The sequence below is a fragment of the Micromys minutus genome, assembly GCF_963924665.1.
Source record: "Micromys minutus genome assembly, chromosome: 4".
In the NCBI taxonomy this organism is placed as follows: domain Eukaryota; kingdom Metazoa; phylum Chordata; class Mammalia; order Rodentia; family Muridae; genus Micromys; species Micromys minutus.
This window is the reverse complement of record NC_137973.1, coordinates 76,871,032-76,890,519: the sequence shown is the minus strand read 5'-3', so window position 1 is coordinate 76,890,519 and position 19,488 is coordinate 76,871,032. Positions and strand designations below refer to the sequence as shown.

Below are 19,488 nucleotides of genomic sequence, written 5' to 3'. Positions count from 1 at the left end.
AACCTTGCTTCTGAACTGTGGTGTCGAAAGGTCCACTTCTGCCTTTGTTAGCCAGTTAATTTTTGGCCAAGTCAGAATGTAACCAAGGATTCCCACTTGCAGCGTTCACTCATCAACTATGAAAACTGTTCAGGAAATGAGGGTTAAAGATCATTTCTCCTTACAGCTGGGGCTCAGGTGAACAGGAACCAAATTAGGATATGTGGGAATGTTTCAAGAAAGGGTTTCATTAAATATCCTTAGCTAGCCTTGAACCTGCAGTATTCCTCATGCCTTAGGATTGTTAGTTTTAAGAGCAATCCAATTTTATCATTTCCAAGTACTTGAACAATGGTGGCTTGAATTATAAAACAGTGTTCAGGAAATAAATCCCCAAATTCATTTTCTTTAGGGTCCCTAACATAAAACTACCGATGCTACTCTTTTCCTGTTGCATAAGATGTGGCATTTCCTAAAGATGTCTTTTGTTTCTGGAGGCTGACGGTGTCTGATCAGCACCAGACACAGGGGCCCATCTTGCTGTTTGACAGGGCATTACACAGCAGGTAGGTAACTACTACGGTGGACAACATTGAACCTAAGGCCTGTTTAAACAGAAACTGTCTTGCTCTTTGGGGCTTGTTTTGGTTTAGACAAGGTCTATGTAACCTGGCTGTCCTGGAACTAGGTATGTAGACCAGGCTGCCCACAAACTCAGAGATCCACCTGTTTATGTCTCGAGAATGCTAGGACTGAAGGGGTGTGCCAAATGCTTGGCCATTTGATTTTATTTATTTTTGGTGGCAACTCTGTTCTATTGCATGGGCTATACCTCCAAAGCCTGCAAGCAGATTCTTTTAGCTCCTACTTCAAAACATATCCATAATTCTCCTTGTAAGTTAATGAAATTACACAGGCACGCAGGCACCCACTTTGGCTGCTACTTCTTTTGTCTGAATGACCAGGTCTTCATCTTTTGCTTACTACACAACCAGAAACACTATTACCTAACGTAAAATGCCTTCAATGTTCCAAACTAGTCTCAACATGAGACTACAAGCCTAATCCAGATGAAGGATGGGGAAGAAACGAAGGCTTGGTGAGACCCAGAGAGATTCCGAGTTTATCTCTGAAGTATCCTGCTCATCCTTGCTCAGATGCAGAACCCCCAGGCTCTTGGAAGCTCTTTGAGACTGCCATAATTATACAGAAGATCCAGAAGCTAATGAATGGGTCTGAACACAATTCAGTGACAACTTGCTCTTGATCAATGAGGGCTCCATAGCAAAAGTACTTGCTGCCAAGCACAATGCCCAAGCTTGATCCCTAAGGCTTTCACACGCACGCCATGCAGGTGTCACCCCAGCACACACACACACACACTCACACCCACACATACACACTCACACATACACCCAAATATACAGTGTAATTTTAAAAAATGTTTAAGTAAAGGCATGTAGACTTGGCAATTCTGCAAGTGGCAAAGGCAATTAAAAAGGAAAGCCTGTAGCTGTGGGGAAAGCCTGTAGCTGTGGAGGTAGGCAGATCTCCGAGTTAGAGGTTAGCCCTGTCAACAAAGCTAATTCCAGGACAGCCAGAGCTACACAAAGAAAGTCTGTCTTTAAAAACAACAAGAATATCAACATGACCTTTAAAAATCAATTATAATAGCATGACGCTGTAGCAATATTTTAATAAGGCATTTACATTTCTATAAGATTCACTTGATTTATGTGTTATACGTGACACAGCAAACAACGCAATGCTTTCTCTGTAAAACACTTAAAAATACTTTGTTTACTCATGACACACACATATTGCATCATCTCTGGCACACGTTACACAACATCTTTAAAAAAATGCAAATCTCATATAAAAATAGATATCTTTATTCATACTAATGGGCTTTCAAATTACCTGGATGTTATGTGTATTGCATAGAAGTGGTTACATTAAGTACCTTAGTATTTAGAAAAACAGTAAGAAACCGGTTTTTTTTAATGACTGTCACACTTTAAACTTGGAAACTCAAGTTTCCCTTATAATATTACACATTCTGTAAGCACAAAAGTTTTTTTAATACATTTTTAAAAATTGGGAACATGTGGCACTCTGGCAAGATGACTTCTTTAGAAATAAGGGCAATTAGTGAAGTCAACAGTCTAAGTATACCACTATAAATAAATACCTGAAGCATCACAGGAAACAAAAATGCATAAAACAGGTGACGTCCTTTGAAGTCATTAGTGCAGGCATCTGGTCACGTGATCCTGTATGAAGCGGAAGGGCCTCAACATAAAATATAACTTTCCACAGGGATGCTGTATCTACAGAGCAAAAATGGAAAGGCTATAGATCGTTCTAGTGTGTGTTCATTCAAGTGGTGCTTATGGAAACTTACCCTTTAACATAAACTCTTTCCCTGAAAAAGACATTTTAAAGCTAATTTTGGCCTTATTTTTAAAATACATGGAATGCTATAGTCAACCCCTTCCCTCATTCTAAAACCTAAATGCATAGTGAAGTTATAAATACATACATATTCTCAGAATCATAAAAATATTTAATTTTTATAAGTTTAAATAATTACTGAATGTTAATACAAAATACATTAACACCTGTATAATTTTATGTTTATAAAAATTTTTCTTATAGCAGCATTCATATTGCAAATGAAATATGACCAAATGACATTGCACAAGGACCCTGACTGCAAATCAGCCCGTCCAGCTCAGCGTCTTCTGCAGAGAACACGTCTCCACCTATGAAAGAACAGTTCTCACCAAAGCCTTAAAAACACCTGCATGTCTCCTCCATGCACCTGGCAAGGTCTATTAAAATATACCCAAAATAAATTACCTTTATGTCTAGAACAGTTCATAAGTAAAATGACCATATTAATGAATAGCCTTTATAACTGAATTACATGAACTTATTAGGAATTAACTCAAGGTTCCAATATTGTGTGTGTGTGTGTGTGTGAGAGAGAGAGAGAGAGAGAGAGAGAGACAGAGAAAGGAAGAAGGCTTGACATGAAACATGTTGACATCATCACAAATAAATCAACCTCTCCATCTCAAACACTCATATTCAGCTTGTTTTTGTTGAGCTCACGTTCCAGATTGCCAATCAAAGTATCAATGCTTTCTTGCAGATCTCTGAGGTTAGCTTTCTGATCCACTGTGGACTCAATAGTCTGCATTGTCAAGTATGTCTGAAACGTGCACCCTCTGGACACGGGGATTTGTCCCTTAGTCATGACTTCTGCTCCATTCACTTTGCTACAGTCTCTACTGTCTCCATCTTCTAAGGGAACATCATCATAATCCAAATCCTTGAAATTTTCTCTTGTACTTAAAGAGTAGCTCTCCCCACAGCTGCTCCAATCTCCTGCATAGCGGTTGCTAAGTGGACTATCCAATCGGGCCTGCCTTGGCCTCAGCACCCTGGACGAATCCGTACTGCTCAGATTTAACACACACGGTCGCTCTTTCTTTCGCCTCAAGTAATTCAGAGAAGATGACTGTTCCAGGCACAAACTGTCTCTGGGTTCTTTGACAGTTAGACGTTGCACTAGAAATGAACAATACACATACTTTAGTGACAGCCAACGACCTTAAAAAGACAGAGCACACAATGAAGCCATTTAATAATCAACTACAAACATGCGTTTGACAGAGACATGCGTTCTACTGAAAGAAAGTATCCCATAGGGATTTTTCTACAACCATGTAGAATTAAGATCAGGCATACAATGTTTGATGGTGCTATTTCATGCCAAATAATAACATTCGCCATAAAACTCCCAACTCTGATTAATTTTCTGTGCAAGTTAATGGCTATCTAGCTGTAATTCTAAGCGAGTGGCTTCTCCCGTATTAAAGACTACAGCAAAGAAGCAGGCAAGGCATGGCGTGTAAACAGCAGGGAATAAGAAGTTCCTTTGTACAAACATCTAGCCGAGGCAAAGGCACCGAAAGTGATCGCTCTAGCTCTGACCTTAGTGGGCGTTTTTGCAGAAGTTAGCAGTGTGTTATCATTGACCAGGCAGCCCATATTCCGCTTTGATAAAATGCGTGGATGCTAGGCCCGGCTGGTGGTTACCTCGGTTACCTGAGAGTTACACTGCATTAGCTACTAACAGTCTTCGGGGGGGGGGGGGGGGGTTGGCCTGGAAATAGCACAGATATTTTATTTTCCAATTCCAGTTAGAGAGTAACAACCTCAGATTAACATTCTTCGTATTTAAACCGTTTTCCTCTGAGACAAGCTGTATTCTATCTGCTTACATTGTACCGGCGGTACAGAAGGCAACAGGCCCAGGGGACTTCATACAGAACAAGGCTTGCATTGCTTACTGAGAACGAAGTATTTGTCTGTGGTTCTTCGTATAAAACAGACTGTAGAATCCTGAGCTGTAGTTATTACAGATTCTCCACACTGGCTATCTCTTTCTGCTTGTTTATTCTGCTCTACCTCCCCTTCTAGTTCCCCCACTAAGACAAGGGTAACAGTCAACAGAATGAAGGTTTGTTTACAGAAGAAAACAACTTAAGAATGATACACAGTTTTCCGGACTTGATATTCCCAAAGTTTTACAAAGATACTTTATTTCCATCTGTATTTCAACTTTTACTTAGTTTTAGTATCTAAATATTGTATGTTTCTTAAACGTTTCTATTATATTCTTTAAGACTTGCTCTGTGTATGAGCATTGAGCCTGCATGTATACACTGCGAGGACAGAGTTCATGTGATCTTATTATCTTCCAGCTTCCTGGCTTTCTTCCCATCATCCTCAGGGTATTCCCACTGGGCCCGAAGGTTTGTCAAGGAATCCGAGATGCACTGGTAGTCTGGAGGGAAAACTATCTTTCTTTTACCCAGCCAGGACTCTATTCAAACCCCACTTTTACACAGTATCTTGGAAGAATACTCAAGAAACCAATTAAATCATCATTTTACATTAAACTAAGAACTCAAATTTCTGAAATATCAATGTCAGTATCTTTTAAAACTACTGGTATTGGGACATTTTTCTTTGACCTTATAAGGGAAATGGCTGCTCTCAGCCATAAAGGAGAAGCTCTGACGTTCTACGCTGCCTGTTTTCAAAAGGATGACAGGAAAATGCAGAAGACAACTAGTCAGAGAGTGCTAAGCACTAAGAAATTTAATTCTCCCAATGTTTTGGGCCAGCGGAATTTTATCTTTACTTAATAGAACTATATTAGGTGACTGAGTGCTCTGCCAAGAACTGAGAAAGATAAATATCCATGACCTTACAAACTTTACAGCCTTGTAAGAAAGAGGGAGCCCTGCCCCAGACATATTTATCATGGAGAATGTAGACTAGCAACAACTCTAACTGCCCAGCTGCCTGTGAAAGGAGAGGACTGGCCTCACTCGGACATCAGTATTCTTTCCAAAAGCAGACCCAATGCTTTTTAAAAGCCCCAAACACTAAGCCTGTAAAGAGAAGACTGTTAAAGCCTGAAGGTTTCTACCATACTGGGACCCCGTCTCTCCTCGGCTCATGGCAAGGAGCCCAGGGTGAGTCTGCTGCACCCTGAATGATGAGGGGGGCGCAGTTGCCTTACCTTCTCTGATGTGACAGCCTTCTAACGTGGAAGACAGGACTTTACAGAAACCTCAGAGCAAATTATCTTCTTGTCCCCCAAATTCAGGGGAAGTGAGAAGGGAGATTCAAAGTAACATAAAAGCAAATGTGTAGGAAAAAAAAAAAGAAAAGGAAAAGGGTGCTGGAGAGTCTTTATAGCTCTGGAGTAGAGGAAATTCCCTAAAGAAAAGCTAACAATGCCCCCTGCACAGAAGGCCCGGGCTAGAGCTCGCTCCTCTGGGTCCGTCCTCGGTTTCTACAGGCCCAGTAGCCAAGCCTTATCTACATGATGTCTGCCTTTCCTGAAATCCACAGCCGGCAATTTAGAGGGGAGACCATTGTTTCCTCTCATCCTCCGCCCGATTCTGTCTTTTGTCTAGAGTACTTTCAAGGAAAATAACAGGTTATAGAAGAAGGTTATTATTACAACCAGCAACAAAAGTCTCTGGAATAAGATGCTCAACATAAAACCGACGTGTGCATTATCATTAAAACACAGTCAACGGCTGGAGAAACAGCTCAGGGGTTACGCGTGCTGGCTGCTCCTGCATGCACCCAGGTTCAATTCCCAGCACCCACACGGCTACTAACAACTGTCTGTAGCTCCGAGCACAGAGTATAGGACACCTTCTTTTGGCTCCCACAGAGATGTACACATGTGAAACACAGACAGACATGCAAGAAAAACACACATTTAAAATAAATCTTAAATAACTAAAATGTAGCCAACAATAAATTTGTTTAAATGTATGAGCATGTGTTTACCACACAGAGGTAGGGTAGGGCTAGGGGACAGCTCAGTGAATAACATGCTATTGCACAAGGATGAGGACCCCCAGCTCCATCCACTGGACCCACAAGGAGGAAGAAGCTGCCCTTTGACCTCAAATGCACATTCTTACCACACCCACATCCATATAACAAGTAAATGAAACGTAAAAACCAAACTGTAAAACCTTTTATTATTTGTGTTTTGCCTGTATGTATTTCTGTGCACACTGTGCATACCTGGTGCCCACAAAGCTGAGGATTTCAGAGTCCCTGGGACAAGAGTTCTAGTCCTTGTGAGAGACATGTGGGTGCTGGGAACTGAACCTTTGGAAGAGCAACTAGTGCTCTAGCTGCCTGGTCATCTCTTCAGGACCATGCAAACGACTTTTTAAGAGAAAATTGCCAGGGTGAGCTGAAGCAAGAGTAACATTAGAACAGTAATTCTGTAAGAAAGAAGGAACTCGGGCTGGAGATGACTTGGTGGTTAAGAGGATTTGCTGCTCTTCCAGAGGGTCCACATCTGGTAGCTCAAAATTGCCTGTTTAACTCACGTTGCCGGGGACCCAATGCCATCTTCTGGCCTTCTCGGGCTCCCACATGCACAAGCACATCACATAAATAGAAACAAAATGATAAAAAAATACAAAAGGAATAGGCTTAAAAAGAAAATGAATTTGCTTCAAAACAAATTAACTAAATAAAGGTGAGAAATTGAATATTACGTGCTAAAAGCTGTGCTGAACACCTTAAGGACATCTTGGCACTTAATTTTCACACAAAGTCTATGAACGAGTAAGACGGAACACAGTGACGTCTACAACTATAAAGAGCTTCCCGAGGTCACAGTGCCCTAAGTGAAACACCAGCATTTTGAGCCAGGTTTACTAAGCCCAAAATACATACGATGTCTCAAATGTCTACAATGTTAAGTGCAAAGACAAAATATAAATAACACACAATACAGAGCAGGGGTTAATTGCTCAGTACTGAAAAAGCAAAAATCTCTACATTTTCCCCCAGTTGTATCTAGGTACTTTAATCCTTAGCTCCACGTAACTCATTGCTGCTAAAGAAATGTACTCCAGACAATTGCTTACCTGGCCAGAGTTGGAGCAGGTAATGAAGAACTTCGATGTGTTTTTTAAAATCCAAAGCACTTGCGAGTTCTTCAGAATCTGTGAAGACTCTGTTGTTGTGGGGCGAAGTCTCTTGCCTCTGATTAAGCAACACTGGTCCAAAGCACACAGCCAAGTTCTGACAGGTCATCTTATTCACTTCGTGGTAAGAAGCCACCAGTTTCAGATGATCTAACAACATCTTCAGGGTTGCCTAAGTATGCCCAAACATAATTTAATCCAATGAGTGGTTAGATGTCTATATAAAATACTTAGTAATATATTCTGAATTCCAACTGGCCTCCCTAGGAAAATACTGATCTCCCATCAGCCCCTCCCTCTTTAAAGTGTCAACAGCAGCTGTGGCAATGGGAAGAAGTCATGTGAAATACCCATGATCCTTGGATCTCAGATGGGGACTGCTACACTAGGTAGCCCGAGGTTAGGGTTTAGCCACAACTGTGGTGACTCTCTAGGAAAGGATGGTTTTCGAAGGTCCACATGTTTCTCCTGTTTTCCCACTATGCTTTTTAGCTAATAAATATTTTAAGCAGACAGAATTATGAAAGGAGAAAAATAATAAAATTTAAAAACTTTTCCTGGGCTGGGCATGAAGGTACACACTTTTAACCCCACCCCAACACTCTAGATACAGAGGCAGGCAGACTGCTTGTTTGAGGCCAGCCTGGTCTAGAGTTTGAGTACAGCTAAACAGAGAAACCAACCCTATCTTAAAAATAAACACACACACTCAATTACCCTCCCCCCTTAGAAAAATACTGCTTTAAATTAAATAATGATTTAAATTAATAAAAGATGCTGGCACTAGATGGAGCCAGGGGAAGGACTGTAGGAACCAGAGGGGACAAAGACACCATGAGTGACAGCCCACAAAATCAGCTAAGCGGGGCTCATAGGGGAGACTGACACAGAAGCAACAAGCATGGGTCTGAGCCAAGTTCTCTGCCTGCCTCTTCCCGCTGTGTAGTTTGGTGTTCTTGTGGAATTCTCAACGATGGGAGCCGGGTGGGGTGACTGACTCTCTTGGCTGCACTTAGGACCCTTTTCTCCTACTAGGTTTCCACATTTGTGATATGGGGGTTTGTGTACTCAGTCTGACTGTATCTTGGTAGGCCTAGCTTGGTGGGTATCCCTGGAAAGCCTGTTCCTTTTTTTGAAGGACAACAAAGGAGGAGTTAATCTGGGAGAGAGGGGAATTGGGGAAGGGACTACAAGGAATGGGAAGAGGGGAAACTGAGAGGGATCTAATGTATGAAAGAAGAGTAAAAGTTAAATAATAATAATAAAGAAAGAAAGTTGGCTGAGAAAGTTTTAAGCACCTATGGGAGAGAGTGATTTTTTTTAAAGTAGTGTATTTTCTCATCATCATCTTATGAAATAAGCTTTAAATATTGTATTAAACAAATGTGTAAGTTGTTCATAATTATAATTTACTAGTAATTTTATAAATTATAATATATACATTAAATGAATTTCTTTTAAATTATATTAAACAGACAGATGTGAATTTAAAACTGCTAATCATGGTAGAGAGATGGCTGAGCGGTGAGGAGTGCTTGCTGCTTTTGCAAAGAACGAGAGGTCAGTTCCTGGCACCTACATCAAGCCTGCAACTCCAGCTCTGGGAAATCTGGCACCCTCTGACTGCTGTGTGCACCAGACAGGTGTGTGGTACACACACACACATACCCTCAGGCACTCATATACAAAAAGTGAAATAAAATATATCTTTAAAACAGAACTTAGAAGGCATGTTTGTGCCCAGGCTACAGTTATTTGCAGAAAACACAAAACTGATTTCTGGAGACATTTAAGTAGTAGTAAAGGCAAAACCCACCTCCCACAAATGCCCGAGTCCTAAAAGAGTGTGATGAGGGAACTATGTGGCTAACACGTGTGTTAGGTCTCGGGGAAGACGTCTATCAAGCATACTTGCCTTCTCAATGTCTGGCAGGCAATTCAGTAGGTCAACAGTGAACCTAGAGTTGCTGGACTCTTTATCACAGCCATTCGACGACATTTTCAAAGGACTTTTCACCATCGCATCTAACACAGCCTCGTACAGCTGCTTGGTTATTAGGGGGGAAGGAAGCTCTCTTAAATAGTCCTTAAGAACGCCTGTGAAATTAGATCAGAGACAGTGATGGCTCTTCACAGTCCAGTAAGTAGAGTGAGCTCTTTAAAAATGTAAATATGTCAGTCAACTTTAACACTCTGAAAAATAATAAAAACAGCAACATAAAAGGTATTATCAGAAAGCACTGACGATTTATATTCCTGTAAGTTGCTTTAGCAACTAACTTTGTTTAGGAGCAATGCTAAAATACAGACATAATTTCCACGGTTTTGTTAAGTCATGATGAAAGCTGTTCTTGATACATAAGCCCTATGGATTGTACCCCCAGTGTGAAGCTCCTGCACATACAAGTTAAGAAATAAGAGGTACAAATTTTGGCTGTAAACTATTAAATTATCCAAATTTTGAACCTCAAGATTTTTAAGGAATACTGAAAGGCAACCATCAGTCCAACACCTTTGTAAGCCATAGAGGGACATCAATGACTCGCCCATCCACTGCTGCACATGTATCCTAAACAGATACACTACATCGTTCATCTCTAGTACTGCGTTGGCACACCGGAGGAGAAGGCACTCCTCACACCAAGCACATCAAAGCAAAAGTGCACGGTGTACAACACCTTAATCCCAACACGTAGGAGTCAGAGGCAGACGGATCTCTGTGAGTTTGGGGTCAGCCTGCTCTACAGAGTGAGTTCCAGGACAGCCAGAGCTGTTACACTTAGAAACCCTGTGTCTAGAAGAAAAAGAAGAAAAAAAAAGCAGAAAGACAAAAAGAGAAAGGGAAAAAAATAAAACAAAGGTCAAGAAGAAAAAGCATCAGGCTTGTCACTATAAAATAAAAGCCTAAAGAATACTATCTATAGTAAGTTTATTAAGAGAAGCTTGAAAAATGCTATCTATTATAAGTTTATTAAGAGAAGCCTGCTGGATCCTCTCTATGATAAGTCTATTTTTCAGAAGCATTTATGACTTAGCAGGATTGGGGAAGTTAGAACACGATTCTTTGCCAGGTTTTGTTCGGGCTTTACAATCCAACTGAGTCTTGGAGATACTGCTTGAAATGGGAGGCACAGGAAAGATTCCAGTCTAGCGGGTAGGAAGAAGATTGTCTACAGGACAGGCACGTTTGCTCGGGGCCTCGGGAAGGCGTGAGCGAAGGGCTGGACCTGAGACTGAGCAACTGAACGATGGCCACTGCTCGGCAGGTGTGAGCCTCGTGATCTGAACTGAGGGTCACCTTCTGTTACACAGAAAACTCCATGATGGCCCTGTCTCCTACCCCAAAGTGTACGTGTGTGTGTGTGTGTGTGTGTGTGTAAGAGAGAGGGTTCGGGAGAGACAGACAGACAGACAGACACTCAGGAAACAATAAGCAGCATGACCAGATGACCAGGAAATAACTCCAAAGGGACAAGCTCTCTCAGACATGGCTAAGGAAGAGAAATAAAAGACCCCATGTGTCTAGAAAGGGTGGTGTCGGGATGAGGAGAAAGACATGGATGTTCCCAAGAAAGACAAGGGAAAGCTGCTTTACGACAGACCCTGAGGTATCGAATGATTCGCAGTAATAACTAGGTTAGATAAGAATGGCCGTAAATACTGTGGGGAACAGTCCGGTCCAGCCCCTGCTTTGGGATCTCCTGCCAGGGCCCCTGTATTTATAAACAAATTCCTCTTGTGAGTCTGTGGCAGAGGGTTTCTGTAGCTAGGGATGAGACAATGGCTCAGAGGCAATGAGAGATAAGGACCAAACAAACCCAGACTCATCAGGAAAGAAAATCAGCTGTCTTGGCAAGCAGTCGTGGGGAACAAAGGCCAGTCAGAGCTGGTCAGGAGATGAATGGGCATGAAAAAACACAGCAGAAAGGTCTCCAAGGCCCAGGAGAGAGGGACTGTAATCACCTGGGGAAGTCCCCAGAGAAGAAAGCAGAGAGTCCTGAGAAAATGGAAAGGAGTGGCATCCCTTCAAGATGTCTGGTGTATCCAACACCAAGGGAGGCGGGAAGTGGGAAGGATGGAGGTAAACACTAACAGCATGGTCCAAGCAGAGGGCGCTGCTCCCATCTGAAGGAAGTGAGGAGGGAGGGACCCACCCGAGGCACAGGAAGACCAGAGACTAAGTAGACACTGAAGAATAACGGGTGGAGGACAAAGGAGAGAAGGAGAAAGAGAAGACAAAGGGTAGACAGGGAGATATAAAAAAGAAAAAACAATCCCAACACATCAGCACCACAAAGAATTAAATACTTGAGGGAAACTAAACAGATGCAAAGTTTTACTCAGAAATTGAACATTCAAAAAAAAAAAAAAAAAAAAACAAAACAAAAAAACAAACTATATCCCAAATTTCTAAACCAGAAGACAACATTGTGACAATAACATACCCTACACTGATGTCAGAATCAATGTAGAGACTACCAAAATCTCAGCTAGGAGGCGCTGGGAGTGCAACTCACTGGTAAACTGTTTACTTTGTGTGTGTAAGTTGTGAATTTGATCACCATTATCACCAAATAAAAAGTAAAATAAAATCCAGCTAGCTTTGTCACAGAAACTTATAAACTGGTCCTAAAAAATATACTGTAGGAAATTTAAACAGCCCAAAAGTCCTGGAAAGGAAAATGGGAGAAGCTAAACCTGCCAATCTCAAGTTTTCCTGCTGATCTTCAGGCACGAGTGTGACACCACAGGCACCAAGTCGGACAGTTTGACCGACCAGTAACGGGAGCCCAGAGTCAGTCAATGGGGGCTGAGGACATGGCTCAGTGGTTACAAGCCTTGCCGCTCTTGCAGAGGACCAGGGTTAAGTTCACCTCACAGTATCTGGAACTCGAGTTTCAGGACTCCAACACCCTCCTCTGACCTCAGCAGAAACCAAGCATGCACACATGCACATACACACATACAAGCAAACCACTAATAAAAGAGACAAAATAAATAGTAAATAAAGAAAATGGTTACAGTAGGGAAACAAAGACTCAACAGAAGCTAAGACAAGCAGATATCTACTTACTAAAGACTAATAAACCTCCTTAGAAAATACACAAAACCTAATTTCAAGTGAGTTAGAGATCTATATGTAAGAAGCAAAATCATGAAATTATCTGAGGATAATGGTGAAATTTTTCATGATCTGGGCTACACAGGGCCTAATACAATAGCCATTTTCCCCTAGACAAGGTTTCTCTGTGTATCCCTGGCTGTCCTCAAACTCTTCCTGCCTGCCCCTTCCTCCCAAGAGCTGGGACTAAAGGTGTGCAACGCCATGTCCAACGCCATGTCCAGCCCGAGACAAGCAATGCTTTAAAGAGTTTAATCTGGATCATGGTGTTGGAGACTTCAGTTCATGGTGGGCTGGCCCCATGGCTACATCTGTGATAAATCAGAAACACAACAGAGAAGACAGGGAGCTGCTCACCCTACAGCTGTTGAGACAAGTGAGAACATGAGAGAGACCACGGACAAAGCGCAACCTTAAACATCACTCACCAATGACATCGGTGGCCAGACCTTTCATTTTCTGCCATCTCCCAGAAAATGTTATCAAATTATAAACCCACCAGTTGGTTAATCCACTGACTGAGCCACAGCCCCCATGATTCAACCATGTCCTCTAAACTCCTTGTCTGAACACTTTGATGTCCCCAACCCAAACCCATGACAGTACCTGAAAATGTAAGTCTCACTGTGTAACGTAAACAACTAAGACAGTGTGATTTAAGAAGCACTAGGTACATGTATGCTGATTACAATGTGTGAATGAATATTCACAGTAACTTTATTTGTAACAGACTAGAGACAAGGTAACCCTGGTCAAGAGATGATTGGATGCATCAACATATCCACTATATCCATAGAGTGGAACATTGCTGGGCACTAAAAAGGAATCAGGCCACAGACGCTTGCAATGATGTGGGGGAATTTCAAAATAATTCCATGTACTTCTGTTTGCTTATAGAAATGGCAAATTCACAAGTTCTAATGGAGACTCAACTTAAAGCAATAGAAAGCTCTAAGGCTGCCTGGGACTGGGGCAGTGGAGGTGAGGGTGCAGGCAGGAAGGATCACGAAGGACATAGGTGCCATCTGTATCCTGCCTGCTCACTGTGGCTATGATCTCATGGTGCACGTATGAAAACACATCTGCATACTCTACATATGTGCATCTTATTTTATGGCAATTATATCTCAATCAGGCTGTTAGGTGAGACTAACCACAGGCACTGGTTTTCCCAAAGGGAAGACAATTAATGGAAGTGGCTGAAATAATGAATCACAAAAAAAGAAGACAGTAACAATGAGGACTTAGGAGAAAGCAGCAAGCAAACATACGCTAAAGAACACTCACCAGGAAAGAGCAACAGGAGAAAGAGTGAGCCTGGAGGACAGGAAGGGATGGATCTGGAATGCAATCAGCTCACAATGTTGGCAGCAAGCAGATTCTGGACCACAGAACCAAGTTAGATCTTGGGAGTGAGTCATTACAGCAGAGGTGATGTGAGGGTCACCAGGCGCCTGGACCCAAGCACACACACCTGCAACCCAAGCACTTGGGAGGCTGATGGGGGGTTGTGAATCTGAGGCCAGACTGAGCTGTTTCATGAGTCTCTGTCTCAATAAACAAACCACTTGGGATAACAAAGAACTGAGACCCTAGTGTTCTGAACTGGTTGTTTGGATGCTAAAGTCATTTAAAATGATGGAAAATACAACCAGAAACAAGGTATCAACGAGTTCACAAGAAAGGCTTCATGTGGTAAGCTCTATACCTGTTCTAAAGCAAAGGCTCCCTTCACCCCTTATATTCCAGGCTCACACAGCTCCCAATGTCCATGGTTTATGCAGCTCATCACTGGCCAATTCCCAAACCCACAGTGCTCACTCTTTATTCCTGTCACTCTCTCTGCCTCTCTGTGTCTGTCTCTGTCTGTCTGTCTGTCTTGTCTGTCTCTTGGTGGCCCTGTGTATAATCCATCCCAATTCCAATGCTGATTCTCAGACAAATCATTTCCTTGTCTTTTGTATTTTTAATCAAGAAAGAAAGCAGCTTCAAACTCCTTTGAAAATTACCTTTACCACAATGGAACAGTGCAAACAGCAGAGGTAAGAACTATGGCGTCGAGTCTGTGGCTTTAGACTCTCCTATTTAGAAAAGAATGCTGCCAAGCAGACCTTCACTAACCCGCGTGCATGTCCACAAACACTGCAAGTATCCAAGCCCAAGGAGCCCTTCTTAAAACAGCCAACCCAAATCACTCCTTCCATCGCCAGGGCGTAAACACATGGTGTTACTTTCACCTCCAAGCTAGGCCCCGGCTGAGACAAAACTTCACTTTTTTTTTTTTTTTTTTTTTTGCTTATACTTTCTAGAAATAGGTATCTATAAAATTTTTCTCTAATGAATTCTTAGAGAGTGAATCCTTTGCTAACTTTGCAAAGCACATACTCGAAGGCAGAGGCAGGAGGATCTCTGTGAGTTTGAAGCCAGCTCAGTCTATATACAGTGAGTTCCAGGACAGTCAGAACTACATGGTGAGATACTGTCTCAAACAAAAGAAAGGGAAAAAAAAAGAAAAGAAAAAATTCTTTGGTTTGCTTTCTCTTAGTAAACTTCTTGAGACCAAAGTCACATCATTCATTCAAGACAACAGACAGTAAGCACTCTACATAAGTTACTCGGCACCCTGAGCTAAAACCTAATTATTCCTAAACCTACAACTATTCCTAAAGCCACAATTCTAAAAGTCAACCTCACAGTGCACTATTCTCTTCAGATGAGTGAACTTTCCTTAAATCCTTACCTAAAATTAATTGTGTATAAAATAAGGAAACAAAGCAGGAGAGGTGAACATTATACATTATACATTAAGGCAGAGAAAACGTTAGACGACATTTTCAGCAAAGAAAAGCAAAGCTGCCAAAGTACAGTGCGGCAGAGGAGTCCCACTGAGCATCTAGGGAGGACAAGTTTGATGCCTGGGGTTCATTTCTCAATAATCCTGTGTTGGAGGGGATCAAAGAGGGGACAGAAGATGAGTCTGGTCATGTCCTGATAAGTATGAGAAGCAGGTGCATGGATCTCATGGTATTCTGCGTCTGTATTGACCTCAAAACATTAGTGATAAAAGTAAAGACACAGAAATGGAAGTAAATGTGATGGTCTGTATATGCGGGAGACATGGGTCTGCGTTAGTGAAATACTCAGGCCTTACTTCCCCATCATTCGTTAGCTGTTTAGGAACAGAGCTGCATCTTAACACCTCCCCTCAGAAAATAAGTCAGGAGCTTATGGAGGAAAGTAAGCCTTCAGAACAAAAGCAAATCAAACGTAGGTTATAAAACAGTACATCCACATTCTTTCCTGTAGGTAAACACAAGATGACGTCTGTGCTTTACCTGTTATTACGTTTATATCTGGGTACTGGTCTTCACACAGACCGACAGTTTTGCTGTCCTTCTCAAAAGCCTCTCGGAGCTCCTTCTTCGCAGCTGCTGAGCCACACAATCGATACAGGCCTACAACCTAGAAACAAAGCGCCACGTTACTGAGACAGGAGCGAGCGTCGTGGTATATAATATAAATCACATGAGCTTGACAATCAGCAACCCTGGGATCATCTTAACACCTCAAATGCAGCTTCTGAAATCTCAAATTAACCGATGCTACAGTGATGGGAGAAAATAGAGCCTATTTTAGGTTGAAAAGAAGGTAAAGTGAAGCCTACTGTAGCGCTCAGACTGACAGCTCGCTCTGGAACTCAGTGACATACTCGTACGGTGAATACTCTAGCTCTTCTAGTTACTGCGTCCTCAGAAGTTCAACACTCATCCAGGGAGATGAAGCCAACCTGGGGGTGTAGTCCAGAAAACATGGTGCCCTGGGTCTGTAGGCCCAGCTCTTGGGAGGTGGAAGTGGGAGGGTCAGGAATTTAAGATCATCCTTAGCTGTAGCAAATTCAAAGCCAGCCTGAACTGCTTGGGAAGGAGGGAGGGAGGGAGGGAGGGAAGGAAGGAAAGAGGTAAATTTACGGAGAACAAAGGGTTGTCACCTATATTTTGAAATCAAAAGGTTATTTAAGGAAGCGGTCACCCTGAGTTGACAATATTGTTGTCATTTCACAATAACAAAGAATGAACAACCCTCAAAAGCCTGAATTAGGAATCTCCATATAATTCCAAGAGATTTAGAAAATGAGAAAGACAATGGAAATGTCTCTCCTCCAAATTACTGAACAAGGGCAAGAGCAGGGAGGCGGGTCTGATACGGGGCTGCAGCAACAGTCACGAGGGAAAACGGCATCCAGAGTTCTCAGATGACTGTACACCCAAAACATGGTCACAAACCTGAATCTGCTTCAGAGAATATCCATGCAAAGTGCTCCTACCAGCAAGGGGGTCAAGGAACGTGCTAGAAAGATGACTCTCATTTCCAAAGCCATGAGTGTAGTCCTGCGCCACTCATATTGGGACCAGCAAGTGAGAGGTAAACACATGAGAACCAGGCAGCTGTACACATAGACATACATGCAGGCAAAACACCCATGCACAGAAAATAACTTAAAAAGGAAATCCAGATGGCCGGCAGATACAAAATCTAGGAGACACTTCTCTGTCAGGGTCCAACCTCGCAAACAGAATCTCTTTACTGAGAGAAACCCATAGATAACCGTAGTTTGATATTTTAGGCTATGCTGTATATATTAGATATGCACATGACAAAGAAAGTAAAGCCCAGATATTAAATAGGATCAAGGGAAATGCTTCCACAATGAAAGAAACCAATTTTATGATAGCCCTTTTGGTATAGGCCCATTTAAATGTAATAAAACCCTATGCTAAGGAAGCATGTATATCTCTGAACTTGAAGACCTGTGACAGACTAAAACACTATTTAAGACATTAAACAATTACATTGATCAAACCTCTATCCCCAAAGGCTCAAGTTACAAACACAGATAAAGTAAAAATCCAATGTCTATATCAAAGAAAGCAAGCTTAGGATATAGCCCTCAATTCAGAGGCTGACGTCCTAACACACGAACACACGTTGGACTATAGTGGACATGAGTGTGATTTCTGCAGTGACCTTTCCCATGAGAAGCAGCAAAGGCAACAGCGTCAAGAGCTCGTGTCACTCCCTCTCTTTATATGAATCTCAAACAGTTTCACAGAGAAAAGAACAGTTATTAACAAAAGGGCAACAAACATGAACAGTGGTAATACGTGGCAGACGGCACAGTACAGGCAGAAGAGGCCTCCTTCATCTTGGCCTCTCTCTACATGTATGCGGGGTTGGGGGAGAGAAGAAGCAAAATAAATACTTCTTTAAAGATACACAACTCTTTATTATTTTATTACATGGGTAGACACTTGCCTACATATAAATCTGTGCACCGTGTGTGTGTCTGGTGCCCATGGAGGCCAGAAGAAGGTTGGGTCCCCTGGAAAAAGAGTTGCAGACACTTGTGAGCCACTATGTGGCTACTGGGAATCAAATCCAAGTCCTCTGCAAGAGCCGTTAGTCCTCTCAGATGAACCACCGTTCTAGCTCCCAAAGACTCGTTTTTAACTCTATGTGTGTATGAACATGAGTGTACATGTCTGTACATGAGTTCAGAAGTGTTGGTACCCCTGGAGCTGGAGTTACAGGCAGGGATGAGCCACCAGATATGGATGCTGGGAATAGAACTTGGGTCTTCTGGTAGAGCAGCAAGAACTATTAGCCACTGAGCTTTCCTCTCGAGCTCCCAAAATACAATTCTCACAGTGTAGGAAGGTGCAGTACTTTGGAAGTAGAAGCCAAAGAATCAGGAGTTCAAGACCAGCCTCAGTTACCTCCTCATTTTAAAAACAACATACAATTCCAAATACCCTAGGGAAAGCTTTTAGGTCGAAGGAGACTTTACTTTGTGTTACAATCATTTGGTTATCTGTGTTGTTATCCACAGATAACCAGGGGACGATTGTGCCACTGTCCACGTGTGAAGGTCACAGACTCATTTTCTCCCTCCACCATGTAGATCCCAGAGATCAAACTCTGTAGGTTTATGTTAAGACAATACATGATTGGACATGAGATAGCTAGGCGGGGAAAGGTCTAGGAGTGGAAGAGGAGGCAGGAGGCGGAGATTAGGAGAGGAGAAATTCGGGAGGAATGAAGATGGAGGCAGATGTGTATGTTTCTCTTGGCGCATCTCTTCATAAATAAGGTTGTTATGAATATTTTATAAGGAATGGGATTGTGCAAGATCATTTGACTTATCTAGGTTGGCAAATTATACCTATTGGATCAGAGTAGTTTGGTGTGTTCTTTGATGTGACTACTTAATTGAGTTCAAAGGGTGTAGTGGCAGAAAGCATAAAGTCCGCCACAGAATTGGGATGTGTATGTCTAAGGCTCGGCAACAAAACGCCAAGGGGAAGTGAGTGAAAACAACACACTGGGGCGGTCACATCCACCTGGGACAGAAGCAGCGGGGGGCGGTAGAGTGAACTGTGCCTGAGTTCTTAGAGGTGGCAAGTTAGAGATCCCCGCAGTGCCAGATGGCCCCTGGAGCCAGCAAAGAGCGGGATAAAAGGTTAAGCCACCTTTTTAATATTTACCACAATATAACTCAGGTCAACAGCCTTTACCTGCTGAGCCACTCTGCTGGTCCAGGAAACCTTTCTTTTGTTTTTATTTCCTGTGCATTGATGTTTTACAGCATATATGTTTGTATGAGGGTATTGGGTCCCCTAGAACTGAAGTTACAGACAGCTGTGTGCTGCCATGTGGGTGCTGGGAATTAAATGTGGATCCTCTGGGAGAGCAGCCAGTGCCCTTAACCCCTGAGCCATCTCTCTAGCCCCCAGAAGATCTTTCTTAAAAAAAACCTTTTTAAACATTTATACAAATAAG

At 42.3% G+C, this 19,488-nt stretch overlaps 1 protein-coding gene across 1 annotated transcript in view; it reads right to left on the bottom strand.

The window, feature by feature from the left end:
- Positions 1-1,890: 1,890 nt before the first annotated feature.
- The window catches only part of SYDE2 (synapse defective Rho GTPase homolog 2), a 32,068-nt gene continuing 14,470 nt past the window's right edge, over positions 1,891-19,488 (bottom strand). Inside the window, exons 4-7 of the mRNA XM_080915267.1 lie at positions 15,987-16,113; positions 9,445-9,626; positions 7,470-7,701; positions 1,891-3,555 (exon numbers count right to left, since the gene is read on the bottom strand). Of these exons, the coding sequence (XP_080771393.1) occupies positions 3,059-3,555; positions 7,470-7,701; positions 9,445-9,626; positions 15,987-16,113 (1,038 nt within the window). The 3' untranslated portion in view covers positions 1,891-3,058. The remainder of the gene's footprint in view (positions 3,556-7,469; positions 7,702-9,444; positions 9,627-15,986; positions 16,114-19,488) is intronic.